Source organism: Phyllostomus hastatus, unplaced genomic scaffold (genome assembly GCF_019186645.2).
Source record: "Phyllostomus hastatus isolate PE091 unplaced genomic scaffold, TTU_PhHast_1.1 phas_contig_58, whole genome shotgun sequence".
NCBI lineage: Eukaryota > Metazoa > Chordata > Mammalia > Chiroptera > Phyllostomidae > Phyllostomus > Phyllostomus hastatus.
The window spans coordinates 27,502,772-27,518,753 of NW_025333916.1; the positions used below are offsets into that span (position 1 = coordinate 27,502,772).

At 34.6% G+C, this 15,982-nt stretch overlaps 1 protein-coding gene across 1 annotated transcript in view; it reads left to right on the forward strand.

Moving 5' to 3' along the window:
- The window catches only part of ADAMTS6 (ADAM metallopeptidase with thrombospondin type 1 motif 6), a 238,208-nt gene that overhangs the window by 165,262 nt on the left and 56,964 nt on the right, over positions 1-15,982 (forward strand). Inside the window, exons 15-18 of the mRNA XM_045848398.1 lie at positions 2,202-2,304; positions 8,218-8,351; positions 9,854-9,977; positions 10,518-10,604. Coding sequence (XP_045704354.1) covers positions 2,202-2,304; positions 8,218-8,351; positions 9,854-9,977; positions 10,518-10,604 — 448 coding nt within the window. The remainder of the gene's footprint in view (positions 1-2,201; positions 2,305-8,217; positions 8,352-9,853; positions 9,978-10,517; positions 10,605-15,982) is intronic.

Consider the following 15,982-nt stretch of genomic DNA (forward strand, 5'->3'; position numbering starts at 1 on the left):
TTCATTCTTAATAGTTCCCTCCTCCCCCAAGTCCTCTCTCTTAACCAACTCAATTCCTGCAATGTCTTACAATGTTACAAACATTGAGTATTTATAGTACTTTTATTATCATTATAATACTCAAGATTTGCTGCCAGAGGAAATGTTTCCCTAAGTAATCACAAGAAACACTGATCATTTGCCTTTCCACAGCCCCTGTAGGCAGCCTGGGACACGCCGGCACAGACTCACTGCCCGAGACAGCACTAGAGTTTTTCTCTGTTGTGTCTTGTTTCTGCAGCTAGACTGAAGGCTATGCTTGGATGAACTTTTAGGTGGCTAGTGCTTTACAAATACTTAAGTTTTATGTGAAAATTTGTAGCGGGAGTTAAAATTGTTTGTATTTTTAGAAATTGATAATATTTGTTTAAAAAACCAGTCGTGCTGCATGGCAAAGCCACTGATGACTTCAGTCCTCGTGTGGAATTTCCTGGAAATGGCAGAAAAATAAAGCACTAGCACAGCATGAAACAAAAACAATGGAAGCGGATCTTTCCAGTGTGATGCACTGTGTAGCCTATGGTTCATAGTTATTTTCCATTAAAACAGAAAAGAAACAAACAAACAATAAATACAGGTAAGGCAGCCCTGGCAGGCTAGTTCAGTTGGTCGGAGTGTCATCTTGAAACATCAGGGTTGTAGGTTCATTCCCCAGGTAGGGCATATATAAGAATTAACTGATGAATACACAAATAAGTGGAACAACTAATATTTCTCTCTCTCTCTCTTTTTCTCTCTTTCCCTCTTTCTTGAAAATCAATAAATAACAAAGAAATTAAAAGACAGGTAAGAAGGGTAACTTGACAAGCAGAATCATTAGGTTTAGCATTGTAGTGCCATATTTTAATGTGCAGAAAATATTTTTAAATGCAGGGTCCATAACAGAATGCTGTTACTATTTTCAGAATCTGAGGCTTTGGACTTGATATGGTAGAAATTTGAACCACAGCCTATAAGAAGTACTGATGACCATGCAAATATTTGCACACCGTGGTCTATTATTTTTGCACATGCTTCAACAGACTGTTTGCAGTGTTCTGACCTCAGAAAACTATATGAAGTAAATGTGGAAATGCAAGGGAAGGTGATAAAAAGTCCTGAAAATGATATCCGAGAGTGTAACATACTCATCACTTATTCACAGTTAATAATTTTACCTAATGACTTGCTTCACTCTTCCATATTTAAAGTGGGTGTTTCTTGGTCAGTGTTTCAAAAGCAGTAGCTTTGTGTTTCAGGTGCAACAGCAGCGAAGCTCCAGAAGATACATGAAGTTAGATCGTATTGCTCTAACACTATGAGATGTTATACTTTTAATCTTTTACGAACTTAAATGTTGCATTTAGGATGGCCCTTGGTATTTGGCATCTGTACCTAGCTAGATTGGCAAGATTTTCCTCCCTAAAAAATTCAGGTAGAAAAAAGCATTCCAAACTTCTAAAAACAAACGATTCTCACTTCACCTCCCAAGTTCTTTCTCTCTCCTCCACCTGACACATGTACATGTTGTGAATCAAGTTATTATTTTATTTTCTGTGATGTTAAAGCATATGTATAAATCCTAGTAAGTCCAAAGACTTCAGTTCCTAGAACTTGAAGGGGTTTAAACTCGAGACCTAGCATTTTGCCCTGTCCATCCCATGACTTAGAATATGGTTTTTGTCAGAGTGAGACAGTCAACAGCTGAAGTAGTAGGGATCCAAGCCACAATTAATAGTGCTGAATGTCATGTTACAAACCTGCCTCTTGATTCTTAAAATAAAGAGCTGGGAGTAGCTGTGGCAACTGAACCTCAAATGCTGCTACCAAAAAAAGATTTTGTGTTTGAGTTTCTTCTTCTAGTTTTTTGTGTGTGTTTATAAGGAGCTACCTGATGGACGAATCGCAAAGAGGACTATGACATGCAAGTTATACGGAAACTGTCTAACACTTGCCTTTGTTGAAATGACTTCAGTTATTTCTTCTGCGGCTAGGATTATAATTCAGACACTTCCGTCTGAACACTGGTTGTAAAATAGTAAAGCAAATGCCAGAATCACAGCCAGAGAGTAAGGCAGTGAACTAATGTGATGGATTTCAGGCAATTTTAATTTTAGGGACATTGTCCCTTGGTTTTGGAATTTTTCAACAATCGTACCATTTATGATTTTATTTTATTTTAGCTATGTCCTTTGGGGGCCCGAGATTTTCGAGAGAAACAGTGTGCAGACTTTGACAGTATGCCTTTCCGTGGAAAGTATTATAACTGGAAACCCCATACTGGAGGTAATGTATAACCTGGCAGAGCATTCATCGTGCTTGGGAGCTTTGCAAACATAAAAGAATATATAAATACACATGAACACACACAAACTTTCCTATACGTACTAGCAGAAATAAGTATTTGTAAATCAAAGCAGGAAAATGCTTATAGTACTATATAGTTCCCTATAATAAAGTTTGTATCTTAGATCAGAAATGATCAGAAATCATTTTTAAAACCTAATTCTATTTAACAGTGTACAAAGGTTTGATATAAAACTAAATAATATTTTTGAGTTCTTGACTTCCTTGAGATATATGGACGTTACATTATAATCATTTATAATCAGGGAATACTTAGTGCTACTACACTAAAAACAAAGTATAACAACATAAATCAATTCAAAGAGGCCAGGAAAATCTGTGTTCTTTCTTGAGAAAAGGCCAAGGATCTTTCCATAGATTTTTATTGTTCTTTTTTAGTGTTGGGAAATGTTTTTGCTCTTTAACTTAGGCATGCATCAAACACCAATTGTTCATTAAGTGCAAGAAGTTTGCTCACGCTCCCAAAATACAAACAAAATTTTGTTAAAATTTTCTGTTGGAAAAACTGAATGTATGCTTAAAATTTTTGCTTGTTTTAACGTTTTTGAAAAATTTTCAACATAGAACAACATTGAAGTAATTTTACAGTGACAAGGTGTTAACCTACCACCAAGGTTCTACCATTAACTTTTTAGTATATATTTCTTATTACATGTCTAGTTACCTCTCTACCCCTTCATCAATTTATCCTATTTTTTGATACATTTCAAAGTAAATTGTAGTCATTAATAATACACTTTCCTGTAAATGCTTAAGCATGTGTAATGTTAACCACAGTTCAATATTTATTTCCTTTTTTTTTTTTTAGGTAAGATTATGTACAATGAAATGCACAAATCCTACCTATCCTTTCCCTGAGTTTTGACAAATGCACACACCCCTGAAATCCTATTGAAGGACAGAACATTGCCATTAGCTCTGTGGTCCTTCCCACTCAAGAGCTCCCTCTCCCTCCTTGTTCTGAGAGGCAACTACTGTTCTGATTTTTTTCTTACCATAGATTAGTTTTGCCTGTTCTAGAACTTGATATAAATGATATTGTCATATTTATTCTTTTGTACAGGTCTTCTTTAAGCCTAACATTTTTGAAATCCATCTGCATTATTGCACATATAATATTTTTTATTGCTAAGCAATATTCTATTATAATAACCAGTTTGCTTTTCCATTCTGCTATTGATGGACACCTGGGGTGTTTGTAGTTTACAGTTGTTATGAACAAGCTGCTGTAAACATTTGCAGTCTTTCTTTGGGCATATGCTTCCATTTCTCTTGGGTAAACACTTAGGGGTAGAGTTGCTGGGTAACGGTAGGTGTGAGTTTAGTGCCAGATATTTTTCCAGAGTGGTTGTACCATATCACACTCCCACAAACAGTGTCTGAGTTCTGCTTGTTCCACATCCTTGCCAACATTTGGTGTTTTCAGCCTTTTCTGGAGTGTATATATAATGGTGTCACGATGTAGTTTTAATTTCTGATTATTGATTCTGTTGAGCACATTTTCATGTGCTTAATGACCATTTCCATATCTTCTTTTGTAAAGTGTTCAAATTTGTTGCCTATTTTTTAAATTGGTGTTTTATCTTTTTATTCTGGAGTGGTAGTCATTTATCAGATAAGTTTTGCAATATTTTCTCATGGTCTGTGCCTCTCCTCTTACTTTTTTCATGGTGTTTTAAATGAATATAGAATTTTAATTTTGATGAATTCTAATTTTTCATTTTTTTCTTTTATGATTATTGTGTTCTGCGTCCAGTCTTAGAGATCTTTGCCTACTTCAACTCAAGACTGTAATTTCTTATGTTTTCTTCTACAAGCCATGTTTTTGATCTTTATATTTATATCCACAATCTAAAGATAATTAGTGGGATGTTGTGTATTTTAATGTATTTACGGACTGTTTTGTCCTATCAGTCTATGTGTCTGCCCTGTGTTAGTGCCACACTGACTTAATTACTGTACCAGTATAGTCTGGGACAGGTAGCATAAGTTCCTCCACCTTTGATATTTTTAAAGTGTTATTTGGATATTCTAAGTGCTTTGCATTTCCATATAAATTATGAAATTTGCTGTTAATTTCTACAGGAAAAAAACATGCTTGTATCATGCTTATGCTTATTATGTTGAATCTATAGATAATAGAGGGAGAAAGTATAAATTTAAATATTGAATTTTCTAACTTATGAGCAAGCTATGTATCTCTTTGTATTTGTGTTTTCTTTAATTTCTCTCAGCTATGTTTTGTAGTTTTAGGTGTGAGGTCTTGCACCTCTTTTGTTAAATCTATTTCTGAGTAATTTATGTGCTTTGACACTGTTTTAAATAAAAATTAAATTTTTGTTTTTAATTGTTAGCTCTAGTACATAAAAATAAAATTGATTTTTATATATTAACTTTGTTTTCTGTTACCTTAGAATTTTCTGTCTAAATAGTCATGTTATTTGAAAATAGAGACTGTTTGAATCTTTATGCCTTTTATTTCATTTTCTTGCCTTAATGCACAGGGTATGTGAAGGGTATATGAAGGGTAATGCCCTTCAGTATAATTTGTGCCTGTTAATTATATGTGATTTTCTCCTTTATTCTGTTAATGTAGTGAATTGATAGGTTTTATAATGTCAAACAAACTTTTTATTCTCAGGATAAACTCCATGTGGTGACTTATTATCTTTTTATATGTTATTGGATTCAATTGCTAATATTTTATTAAGGATGTTTTTAACTGTGTTCATAAGGAAAACTAATTTCTAAATTTTATTTTTCTCATGTCTTTGACACGTTTTAGCATCAGAGTTACTCCGGCTTCTCGAAATGGAACTCTCATTTATTTTGAAAGAGTTTGTAACATTGGTATTGTTTCTTCTTTAAAATAAGTTTCATTAGTGAAATCTCACAGGGTTGGTGTTTTCTTTGTGAAAAATATTATTATAAATGCAGCTTCTTTAGTAAATAAAAGAGCTATTCAGATTGTTTAATACTTATGTGAGTTTTTGAATTTGTGTCATCGATAAATTTGTTACTTTCATGTTGTCCAACTCATTGACAGTGAACGGGTCACAACATTCTCTCATTATCCTGTTTATACTGTGGGATCTGTAGTGATGAATGCTCTTTCATTTCTGATATTCATAAAATATATTTTCTCTCTTTTTTCTTGATCAGTCTTACTTGAAGTTTATCAATTATATTAACCTTTTCAGAGAATCAACTTTTGACTCTAGTAGTTTTCTCTATTGCTGTCTTTTTTCTCTTTCATTAATTTTTTCTCATCTTTATTCTCTTTTTTATTATGGGTTTATTTTGCTCTTTTGCATTCCCCAAATTTGATGTGTTTTTGGTTCCTTCAGTTCAAAATATTTTCTTACTTACTTCATGATTTCTTCTTTGACCCATGGATTATTTAGAACTATTATTTTTATTTCCAAATACTTGATTTATTCTAGATTTTTAATTGATTTAAAAAGATTGGTTTCCAATCTTTTATATTCTTTCTGATTGTTTCTGCTCTAGTTCTATCAATTACTGAGAGAAGTGTGTTAACATCTTGAACTATTATATTTCTTTGATTTTTTAAAATAACTTTGTTTTGTGTATTTTAAATCACTTTTGTTAGGTGCATATACATTTTGAATTGTTTTGTCTTACTGTAGGAGGAGAAGAATTAAGTGTCTGAAGTAATTCACAGATTTAATCATTAGAATCTAGGCAATTGTGAATGGAATGAATTAACCCTAAATTCATAATGAGCTTTAATGGAAGGTAATTGGTAATGTGACCTTCCTTTTAGAGAGTCATCTTATATCCCTTCTTGACTGATAGCAATGCCTCTTCTGAAAACTCCTTGTAGCAGAGGATGCTAAATACATCTTCAGCAGTGAAAAAACAGGAAATATACATTTTTTATTATCACATAGTGTAGTGGCATACGGAATACAACTATAGCAATTATATGTCTTGCCTATCAAATACTACCTTACATAATTAATATAGTATTAAAATCTAGTAAATAAAAGACTAGTGTTCTTTTTTTAAAGCCTGTTACATAAAAAGCTACATTAAATTTCAAAGCATTAATATAAAAAATGGGCAAAGAACTATGTTGAGTACTAATGGGGAAAAAAAAGCCTGTAATATTCATGGAAATTTAGAGGAATTTTGTATGTGAGTCTTACAAAAGTAGATATAAATACCTTGATTTTCAGTTCAGAAAGAAATTATTTTATTACTCATTATTTCTGAGCTCAGGACAGCAAAATGTGCTATTCACCTAAGCTGAACAAGAACATTCTCAGCATAGCCTACAAAGAAAAGGGAGGAAATGTGAACCTAGTCCAGCGGCTGTAATCTGGCAGTTCAGGAACAGATTTTACTTAACATCCATGTTTGAACCTCCCCAATATTTTTGAAAGGTTTGAATGAGTTTCTAAGAACAGTTTATATATTTTTTAAAGATTTTATTTATTTATTTTTAGAGAGTGAAGGGAGGGAGATAGAGAGAGAGAGAGAAACATCAATGTGCGGTTGCTGGGGGTTATGGCCTGCAACCCAGGCATGTACCCTGGCTGGGAATCGAACCTGGGACACTTTGGTTCACTGAGCTATGCCACTGAGCTACGCCAGCCAGGGTGAACAGTTTATATTTTAATAAACTAGGTTTTCTTCTTCTCTTGAAAAATACAGTATTGTCTGACAATACTGGGCCCCTTCTTGTATGACAGCAATCAACCATACAGTGATCTCCTTTAACGGAACATTCTGTGTCTAACTTGTCATTGTTTCCCCCACCCAGCTGCTCCGCCCAGCTGGCTTCTCCCTTTCCCTTCGCCCGCCAGCAGCCTGGTTTCGCCCTCACTGAGACCTAGGCTTGCCATGTCATCCTTCTACCCTATTTTCTTCGTTAGAAGTAGTCTGCTTTATTTTAAAGAGAAGTTGAAATGAAGATTCAGCAGGAAGTATTCTTAAGTCATACATTAAATCAATAGTTATAGATTTATAAATCACCTTTTCATACACTGTTTTGTATAAACTATATTTGTGTTTATTTCTACTTTTCCAGTATACTATGAAGTTATGATATATATTCTGCTTGTTGTTTTAAATTGCTATTATTTGTGCCTGTTTTTTACATCAATCTTAAAAAATACAAATGTCAGTGACAAAACGACATTTTGCCAAAATGCTCAGGTGACAAAATGCTCAAGTTATTACATGCATTTATTCACAAAATAAAATGAGATATTATTTTAATGATCTCATTATAATGCTATAATTAATTTTATCTTTGCTAACCTGATAACAGTTTATCTCCATGTTAAAGCCATGTTCATGGATTATGACATGTTTAAAAGAGGTACAAGTAGTTTTGTTCTACACCTACCAAGTCCCTGCTGAAGTAACAGAGTTTTAGTATCAGCTTTAGTTATAAGTTTTACATATATTGCAGAAATTCCTATTTGTTGTATGAGGTTATTGTCTCAGGCCTCCTTAAACTTTATTAGTTCATTTTTAAAAGTAGTTTTTATTTCATTTATTTTTTTCAGCATTTAGGTACCTCCACGGTGATCCCTTTTAACCCAAAATATGCTGTAGATATATATACTGGAAACACCTAAAATTTGTAAACTTTAAAACTACTTAGCAGGACCTTCATAAAGTTGTACAAGCAATGAAAATTAGCATGAAATTTTAGCAAAGGTGGAAAGAAACCTACACACCTAGGGATATAGTCAGGGAATGATGCTACATGAATTGCACATTTGCTATGGATAGTATTGAATTGCTGTTTCTTAGAAGATCCACTCCATTTATTTCTGTTTTACTGTATTTGTCCAGGTGGAGTAAAACCTTGTGCATTAAACTGCTTGGCTGAAGGTTACAATTTCTACACTGAACGTTCCCCTGCAGTGATTGATGGGACTCAGTGCAATACGGATTCACTGGATATCTGTATCAACGGAGAATGCAAGGTTGCTCAGATTATGAATTTCACTTCTTTTTGTTGCGTTTTTGAGCATTTTCTTCTTTTTCTCAGATAGTAGCCACTAATTGATACTGTGCTCAGCGTTAATAAAGAAAAGTATACTGTAAAGAAATGCAGGTTTTAGTAAGCATAACAATATATATAGTTAAAAGTAGAATGACCCATTGATATTCAAGTGCCATGCAAATGTGATTTATTCTGGTGTTCTGCTTATGTTTAGCACGATAGCTACAGCTATCAAAATATTCAGATTCTGTTCTGTTTACAAACAAGATCATAGGAAAAGAGAGGCAATGAGGATTCTGCTCTTATTTGGCTACTGTATATTCTCATTGGAAGATAATTTGATATATTTCATCGCATGATTTTTCCTCAAAGTGTGAAACATCTATGCTCCTTGTACTTTGTCTCCTTTTAAAGCATTTATAATGGTTTTTATTATAAAGTTAATCTTTACCCTGTTAAAGAAATTACTCTAGAAAATTAACCAGGCCTGTTGGGAATTGTAGTAGCAAATGCATCCTATTTTCCTGGACCTGTATATGAATCTTATCATGATAAGAAAAATCACAAAATTCACTGGTCTCAAGTTTTTTCTTGTTTTTGTTTTACTTTAAAGAGATGCGCAAAGCTAAGTCCCAGAAATCAAGAAAGAAAAGATTAGAGCACTGTCTACTTTACACAGTCTCATAATTTCTTGCAAAAGTTTGTGTCCTTTTGGCTCCTGGCCTCCCAATGTATCTGATAGTCCATTGTGTGGGTGTGTGTATGTTTACTTAAAGAAAAAGTTATTTTTGTGACAATATTAAAATTCTTTTTAGATAACAAAGACCCAGGTACAGGTTTTATAGAGAGATTACATGCCTGGCGTCAATGGCTAAATGTCAAATATACAAATTTAACTACCAAAATGTGTACCAAAAATATATAAGAATCCACATTTCTATGATGAAATGAAAAATTCAAAGGTAGAATCTATGGTAGTTTTATTCAGCTAGTGGAAACAGGTATTCATTTTTAAAGATTTACCTAGTTAATGAATTTCACAGCTGATCCTTGACACTAACAGTTGGATATCCCAGAGAGCCAGGGGTCTGGAAAGGGCCAACCTCCACACCTAGTCAAGACTCTAACTGTCATAACCTGTGGAGGACTAACTGCCATTTTCCTTAGTTTTTGCATTTCTTCGCTGAGGGTGTATATAAGAGCCCATTGCTAACAAATTAAAATATTCTAAGAATTGAAGCTCAGAATCTATAAATGAAAAAGAATTCTAGATTAGAAGTATCAACATACATTTCTGGGGAATCTGAATTTTTTTAATTAAAATTTATGTGTTCAGAAATGTTAGCTAGAGCTAACTGGAGAGCGAAGGTAAAAATGGAAAGAGGAAAATATTTTCTCTACTGGAAAAACAAGTAAATGCGCTATACTTATTGTTTAGTAAGAATCCCTGTTTTTGACACACTGAATATTCTCTGTTTTCAGCATGTAGGTTGTGATAATATTTTGGGATCTGATGCTAGGGAAGACAGATGTCGAGTCTGCGGAGGGGACGGAAGCACATGCGATACCATTGAAGGGTTCTTCAATAATTCGTTGCCCAGAGGAGGTAAGTGTTTAGAGAGAACTCTTCCTTACACCTCTGGTGTACATGGAGTAGCCAAAACATTGGATTCCCTCCCTGCCTTATTTTAAAATTTCTTTATGTAAGAGACATTGCCTTTTCCCCAAATTAACTTCAGTCCTTTAAAGTATGAAATGTGGCTTCATCTAAGACATCTTAAGTGAATACTATTTTCTTTCTACTTGACTTCATTTTGCCATGTTTCTTTGAGATGGGAATTCCTGCAGAGCATTGATAGGAGGGCCATGGTTGAGAAAAAAATGATGAACCAGTATTATACATGTTATATAAATGCTAATACATTTATATTAGCATTAAAACTATCATGAGGTAATTTTAGAGAAAAAAGAAAAATACTCTAGAGGTGTTCATTAACCCACAGGGGAGTTTGTCCATATTTCATAATTTGTAAACTGAAAACTCAAAGGAAGCATGGAAGAAGAAGGAGACGTACTACTGAATGGTAATAACCACTCATCTGCTGACTAAGGCTGCAGAATCCATTTACATAGACTGTCCTTTCAGTTCCAGGATACCTGGAGGTTGTGCAGATACCAAAAGGCTCTGTTCATATTGAAGTCAGAGAAGTTGTGATGTCAAAGAACTATATTGGTGAGTAGCTTATTTTGCTAGATTTGAAAAATTAACAAGGAAAGGCAACACAGCATAATGAAGAAAAGACATACTGCTTTGAGGTGGAACACTTTCATGCTAAAATGAAGTTCCAAGTTTTAGAGGACTACATGCAAGAACTAAACACAAAAATTAATGAAGCTTACTCTTCATTGGATGGGTTATTTGATTTTAAAAATCAGTGTTATTGGAGTGTAGTTTACATATAACCAACTACATCCATTATAAGTATATAATTAAAAAAATACTGACAATTACACATATGTATATGTACAATACAAGAACCAAAGTATAAACCATTTATGACTCTAAGACAATCTCTTATTTGCCTTTGCATTCAAATCCTCCCAGTCTCAACCTCAGGAAAACATTGGTTATTTGTCTGGAATTTCACATAAATGGGATAATACAGTATATACTGTTAGGTCTGGCTTTTTTCTATTAGCATAATGTTTTTGAGATTCGTGTATATTGTTGAGCATATATGACGTTCACTCATTTTTATTGCCAAATAATATCTCAGTGTGTAGATATATCATAAATTTTTTATACATTAACATATTATAGATATTTGGGTAATTTTCAATCTTTGACCATTTTGAATTTGGCTTTGAACATTTATAGATAAGCTTTGTGTGGACACATGTTTTTATTTCTCCTAGATAAAAGCCTAGGAGTGAAAGGCTAGGTTATGTAATAAATACATGTTTAACTTTATAAGAAATTACTAAACTTTTCCAAAGTGGTTTTATTATTTATATTAAATTTGTGGAGTTCCAAAGGCTCCACATCCTTTTCAAAATTGTCAGTCTTCTTAATTTTACGTATACAGATATCTTTTCGTGTGTAGTTGTTGCGCGTGGGTCACCGGCCAGCAGTGACCACGGAACGCTGTGGATGGCTCGCCGAAACACACGCGAGAAAAAACAACACATGCACAGAGACAGACTAGTTTCTGTGGGGAAGTAGGGACGAAATGGCCACCCCCCTTAGTGGGGAGCGCGCTGATTTACCGTCCATACCTGCTTTTATTAGGCTCATTTTGCATAATAATTCAGGTAAAGTACAGTACTCATTCGGGGAAGTAAGGAACTATAGAAAACAAAGAACTCTGCCCGTCTATTGAGTTGGGGGTCAAAGAGCTGTAAGATTGAGGAACAAACTAACTTCCTCCTAAGACCCTTCTCATTCAACTGAGAGCATTCTAAACAAAGAAGGTTTCACAGTAATTTACATATTCTTTCTTAGGCCCGATCACCCAGGGAATCCGCACTTCTCGGTACCGAGCTGCACCACCCTGTCATTGTTTCAGGCTTAGGTGGAGCAAGGGAACTAGGTAACCAAGAGATAAGGAGATTTTTTCCCAGACGCTGAGAACTCAGACTATGTCAAAGCCGAGGAGCGAGGGTCCATCACCCCCCTTTTGCTGCAGCCCCCCCCCCAAGTCCTTCTTTTGGGGGGCCTCCCAAAAGTGATCGTGCCTGGCTTAGGTCGTTCCCCCCGTGGGGAATCTTACCCGTCTTTGGCTAACCGACCAAGCTTTTGGGGGTTCAGTCATGAATAAAGCAGCAGAAGCAGCATTCCTGCCAGGAAGATAAGCTTTTGTTTCCTTGCTGGCTTACAGTTCCAAGGGTGTTCCCTTAGCCTTAGCTAGGCGGGGGTTTCAGCCTCTGATACCAGTCAGGGCGGTTCCCAACAGTAGTGTGAAGTGTCTAAACAAATTATTTTGCCTACTTAAAATTTTTTTAAATTTAATTTTGAGTCCATGTATTCTATATAAGTCTTTCTTCTATTTGAATACTTTCTCCGAGTTATTGGATAGTTTTTGCCTGTTCTTAATGGTGTCTGTAAATTTTCATGAAATCAAATATATTAGGTTTTTTATGGTTTGTGCCTTCATGTGCTACCTTAGAAATTTTGCCTACCCCAAGGTTGCAAACATTGTCTTCACTGTTTCCTTAAATAATTAAGAGTTTTAGCTTTTACATGACATTTAGGTATATGGTCCATTTTGAGTTTTTATATAAAGTTTAAAGTAAGGGTTGAGATTCACCTTTTTTCATATGGGTATTAAATTACTATAGCACAATTTGTTGAAAAAACTATTATTTCTCCCATTGTATTACCTTGATACTTTTGATAGATCAATTCAACATGAATGTATGGATCTATTTCTGTTCCCTCCCATTGATACATGTCTATCATTAAACTGAAACCACATTGTACTAACTAGGGGTCTTTCCAGTAGGTCTTGAAAATTGGAGGCATTTGGTCCTCAAATTTGTTCTTTTTTTCTCAAAATTACTTTTCCTTTTCTAGCTGCTTTTCATTTCTATTTTAAAAATATATTTAGCCTGGCTGGCGTAGCTCAGTGGATTGAGTGCGGGCTGCGAACCAGTGTCGCAGGTTCGATTCCCAGTCAGGGTATATGCCTGGGTTGCACGCCATGACCCCTAGCAACCACACATTGATGTTTCTCTCTCTCTTTCTCCCTCCCTTCCCTCTCTAAAAATAAATAAATAAAATCTTTAAAAAATAAAATAAAATATATTTTATTGATTATGCTATTACAGTTGTCCTAATTTCCCCCTTTTCTTCCTTCTACCTGATACCCCCATTCCCTCCATCAATCCCCCGCCCCCCTGCTTAGTTCATGTCTATGGGTCATGCATATAAGTTCTTTGGCTACTTCATTTCCTATACTGTTCTTAACATCACCCTGTCTATTTTGTACCTACCAATTTGTGCTTCTTAATCTCTGTACTTTCCCCCCATTCTCTCCCTTCTCCCTCCCAACTGATGACCCTCCAGATGATCTCCACATCTTTGATTCTGTTCCTGTTCTACTTGTTTGCTTGTTTGCTTTATGATGTGTCTTGGTATGGTCCTATTTGGGTCCATCTTGTTTGGGGCTCTGTGCTTCCTGGGCTTATATGTCTATTTCCTTCACTAAACTAAGGAAGTTTTCTTTCATGATTTTTTCAAATAAGTTTTCAATATCTTGCTCTTCCTCTTCTCCTTTTGGTGTCCCTTAGATTTGGATGTTGATATGTTTAAAGATGTCCCAGAGGGTCCTTAGCCTATCCTAATTCTTTATCTTCTTGCTGTTCTGATTGAATGCTTTTTTTCTTCCCTGTGTTCCAAATCATTGATTTGATTCTTGGCTTCATCCCCACCACTGTTGGTTCTCTGTAGATTTTTCTTTATTTCACTTAATGTAACCTTCACTTCTGCCTGAGTCTTTTTTTTATGCTGTTGAAATACCCAATGAGTTCCTGGAACATCCTGATAACCAGTGTTTTGAACTCTGCATCTGATAGGTTGCTAATCTCCATTTTGTTTAGTTCTTTCATTTTGGCCATATTTCTTTGTCTCCTCATTTTGGCAGCTTCCCTGTGTTTGTTTCTGTATTAGGTAGAGCTACTTTGACTCCCTGTCTTAGTAGCATGGCCTATTGTAGAAAAGCGCAATACTGGATTATATGTGCAATGTCTGGATGAATATGGTTTCACAAGCCATTTGGTTGTCAGACTTTCATACAATTCGATTTTCTGAGAATCGTGGGTGATGTTTGTTTTTGTAATCTAGTTGTACAAGGAGGTGAGACATATTTACCTATGCCTCCATCTTGACTGGAATCAAAAACTTTTAAACTGGGTCCTGGTTGGTGTAGCTCAGTGGATTGAGTGCAGGCTGTGAACCAAAGGGTTGCCACTTCAATTCCTAGTCAGGGCACAGGCCTGGTTTGTGGTCTAGGGCCCCAGTACGAGGTGTACAAGAGACAACCACACATTGATATTTCTCTCCCTTTCTTTCTCCTTCCCTCATCCTTTCTCAAAAAACAAATAAATAAAATCTTAAAAAAAAACACAACTTTTAAACTGGTGAGAGCTCCCTACAGACTCCTTGCAGTGACACAACACTCCCATCATCTGCCATCCCTCTTGCCAGCCCTTGTTTCTATCCACATTTTAGAATCAACTTGTCAATTTCTGCAAAAAGAAATGATATGAAATTTTTAGGTAAATATGAGAAGGATTGACATCTTAAAAATATCTTCCAATACATGGAAATATTTACCTCTATATTTAAGTCTTTACATTTGTTCACCAATGTTTATTTTTCAATGTACAGGTCTTGCACATATTTTTTCTTGACTCACTAAATGTTTGATGCTTTTTGATTTTTTAATTTCATTTTTCCTTTGCTTATTATTATATAGCACTATAATTGATTTCTTTTGGAATTGAGCTCATGTCCTGTGACCTGGTTATGCCCAATTATTACTTCTAATCACTGTCTTGTAGATTTTCTTTTCAACATAGAACATCATGTAATGCTTGCACAAAGGCATTTTTTTCTTCTATATTTTCAACCTTAATATGTATTATTTCTTTTTTCTTGCCTTATAATAGTGGTCAGGACCTTCAGTACAATGTTAAATAGAAGAGAGGAGATTGGACATCCTTTCATTGTTTCTGATCTTCAGGGGAAAATGTTCCTTTTTATCAATAAATATGATTTATCTAGATTTATGTAGATGCCTTTTATCATGTTGAGTAAGTTCCTTTCTTCTATTTCTAGTTTTCTGAGAGTTTCTTCATGAATGGATTTTGAAGTTTTCTGAATATATTGCATGATTCTGTGTTTTCTACTCTTTTTCCCTGTTAATATAGTAAATACATTGATTGATTTTCAAATGCTAAATCAATCTAGCATTTTTGGGATAAAAACCAATTTATTGTAATGCATTAGCATGTAAATCTAATGAATTGCTCAATTGATTTACTGATATTTTGTTACAAGTATTTGCATCTATCTGCATGGGTAATATTGGTCTGTAGTTCTTTCTTATAATGACTTTGTTGGTTTTGATAACAGGATAAACCTGTCCTTGTAAAATGAGTTAGGAAGTGTTCCTTTCTCCTCTATTTTCTGAAAGAGTCATGGTAAAATTGATATTTTTCTTCATGTTTGAAACAATTCAGCTGTGAAGCCATCTGGGCAAGAGTTTTCTTTGTGGGAAGTTTTTAATGAAAAAAATCAATTTCTGTAATAACTATAAAGTTTCAGTGTTTACTGGCATAAATCTGTGCCAGTATTCCCTTGTTACCCTTTCACTGTCTGCAGCAAGGACTCTTTTCCACCTCCCGCATTGGTAATTTGGGCTCATTCCCCTTAATCATTTAGTGAGGGCTTTTAGTAATTGTACGCTCTTTTCAAAGAATGAGTTGTCGGTTTAAATTTTTTTTTCCATTTTTATTACACTTAGTCACACTCTTTATTTTCTTTTTTTATTTATTTCATGTTTACTATTTTTCTAGCTCCTCAAGATAGAAATTCAGGTAGACTTTTAA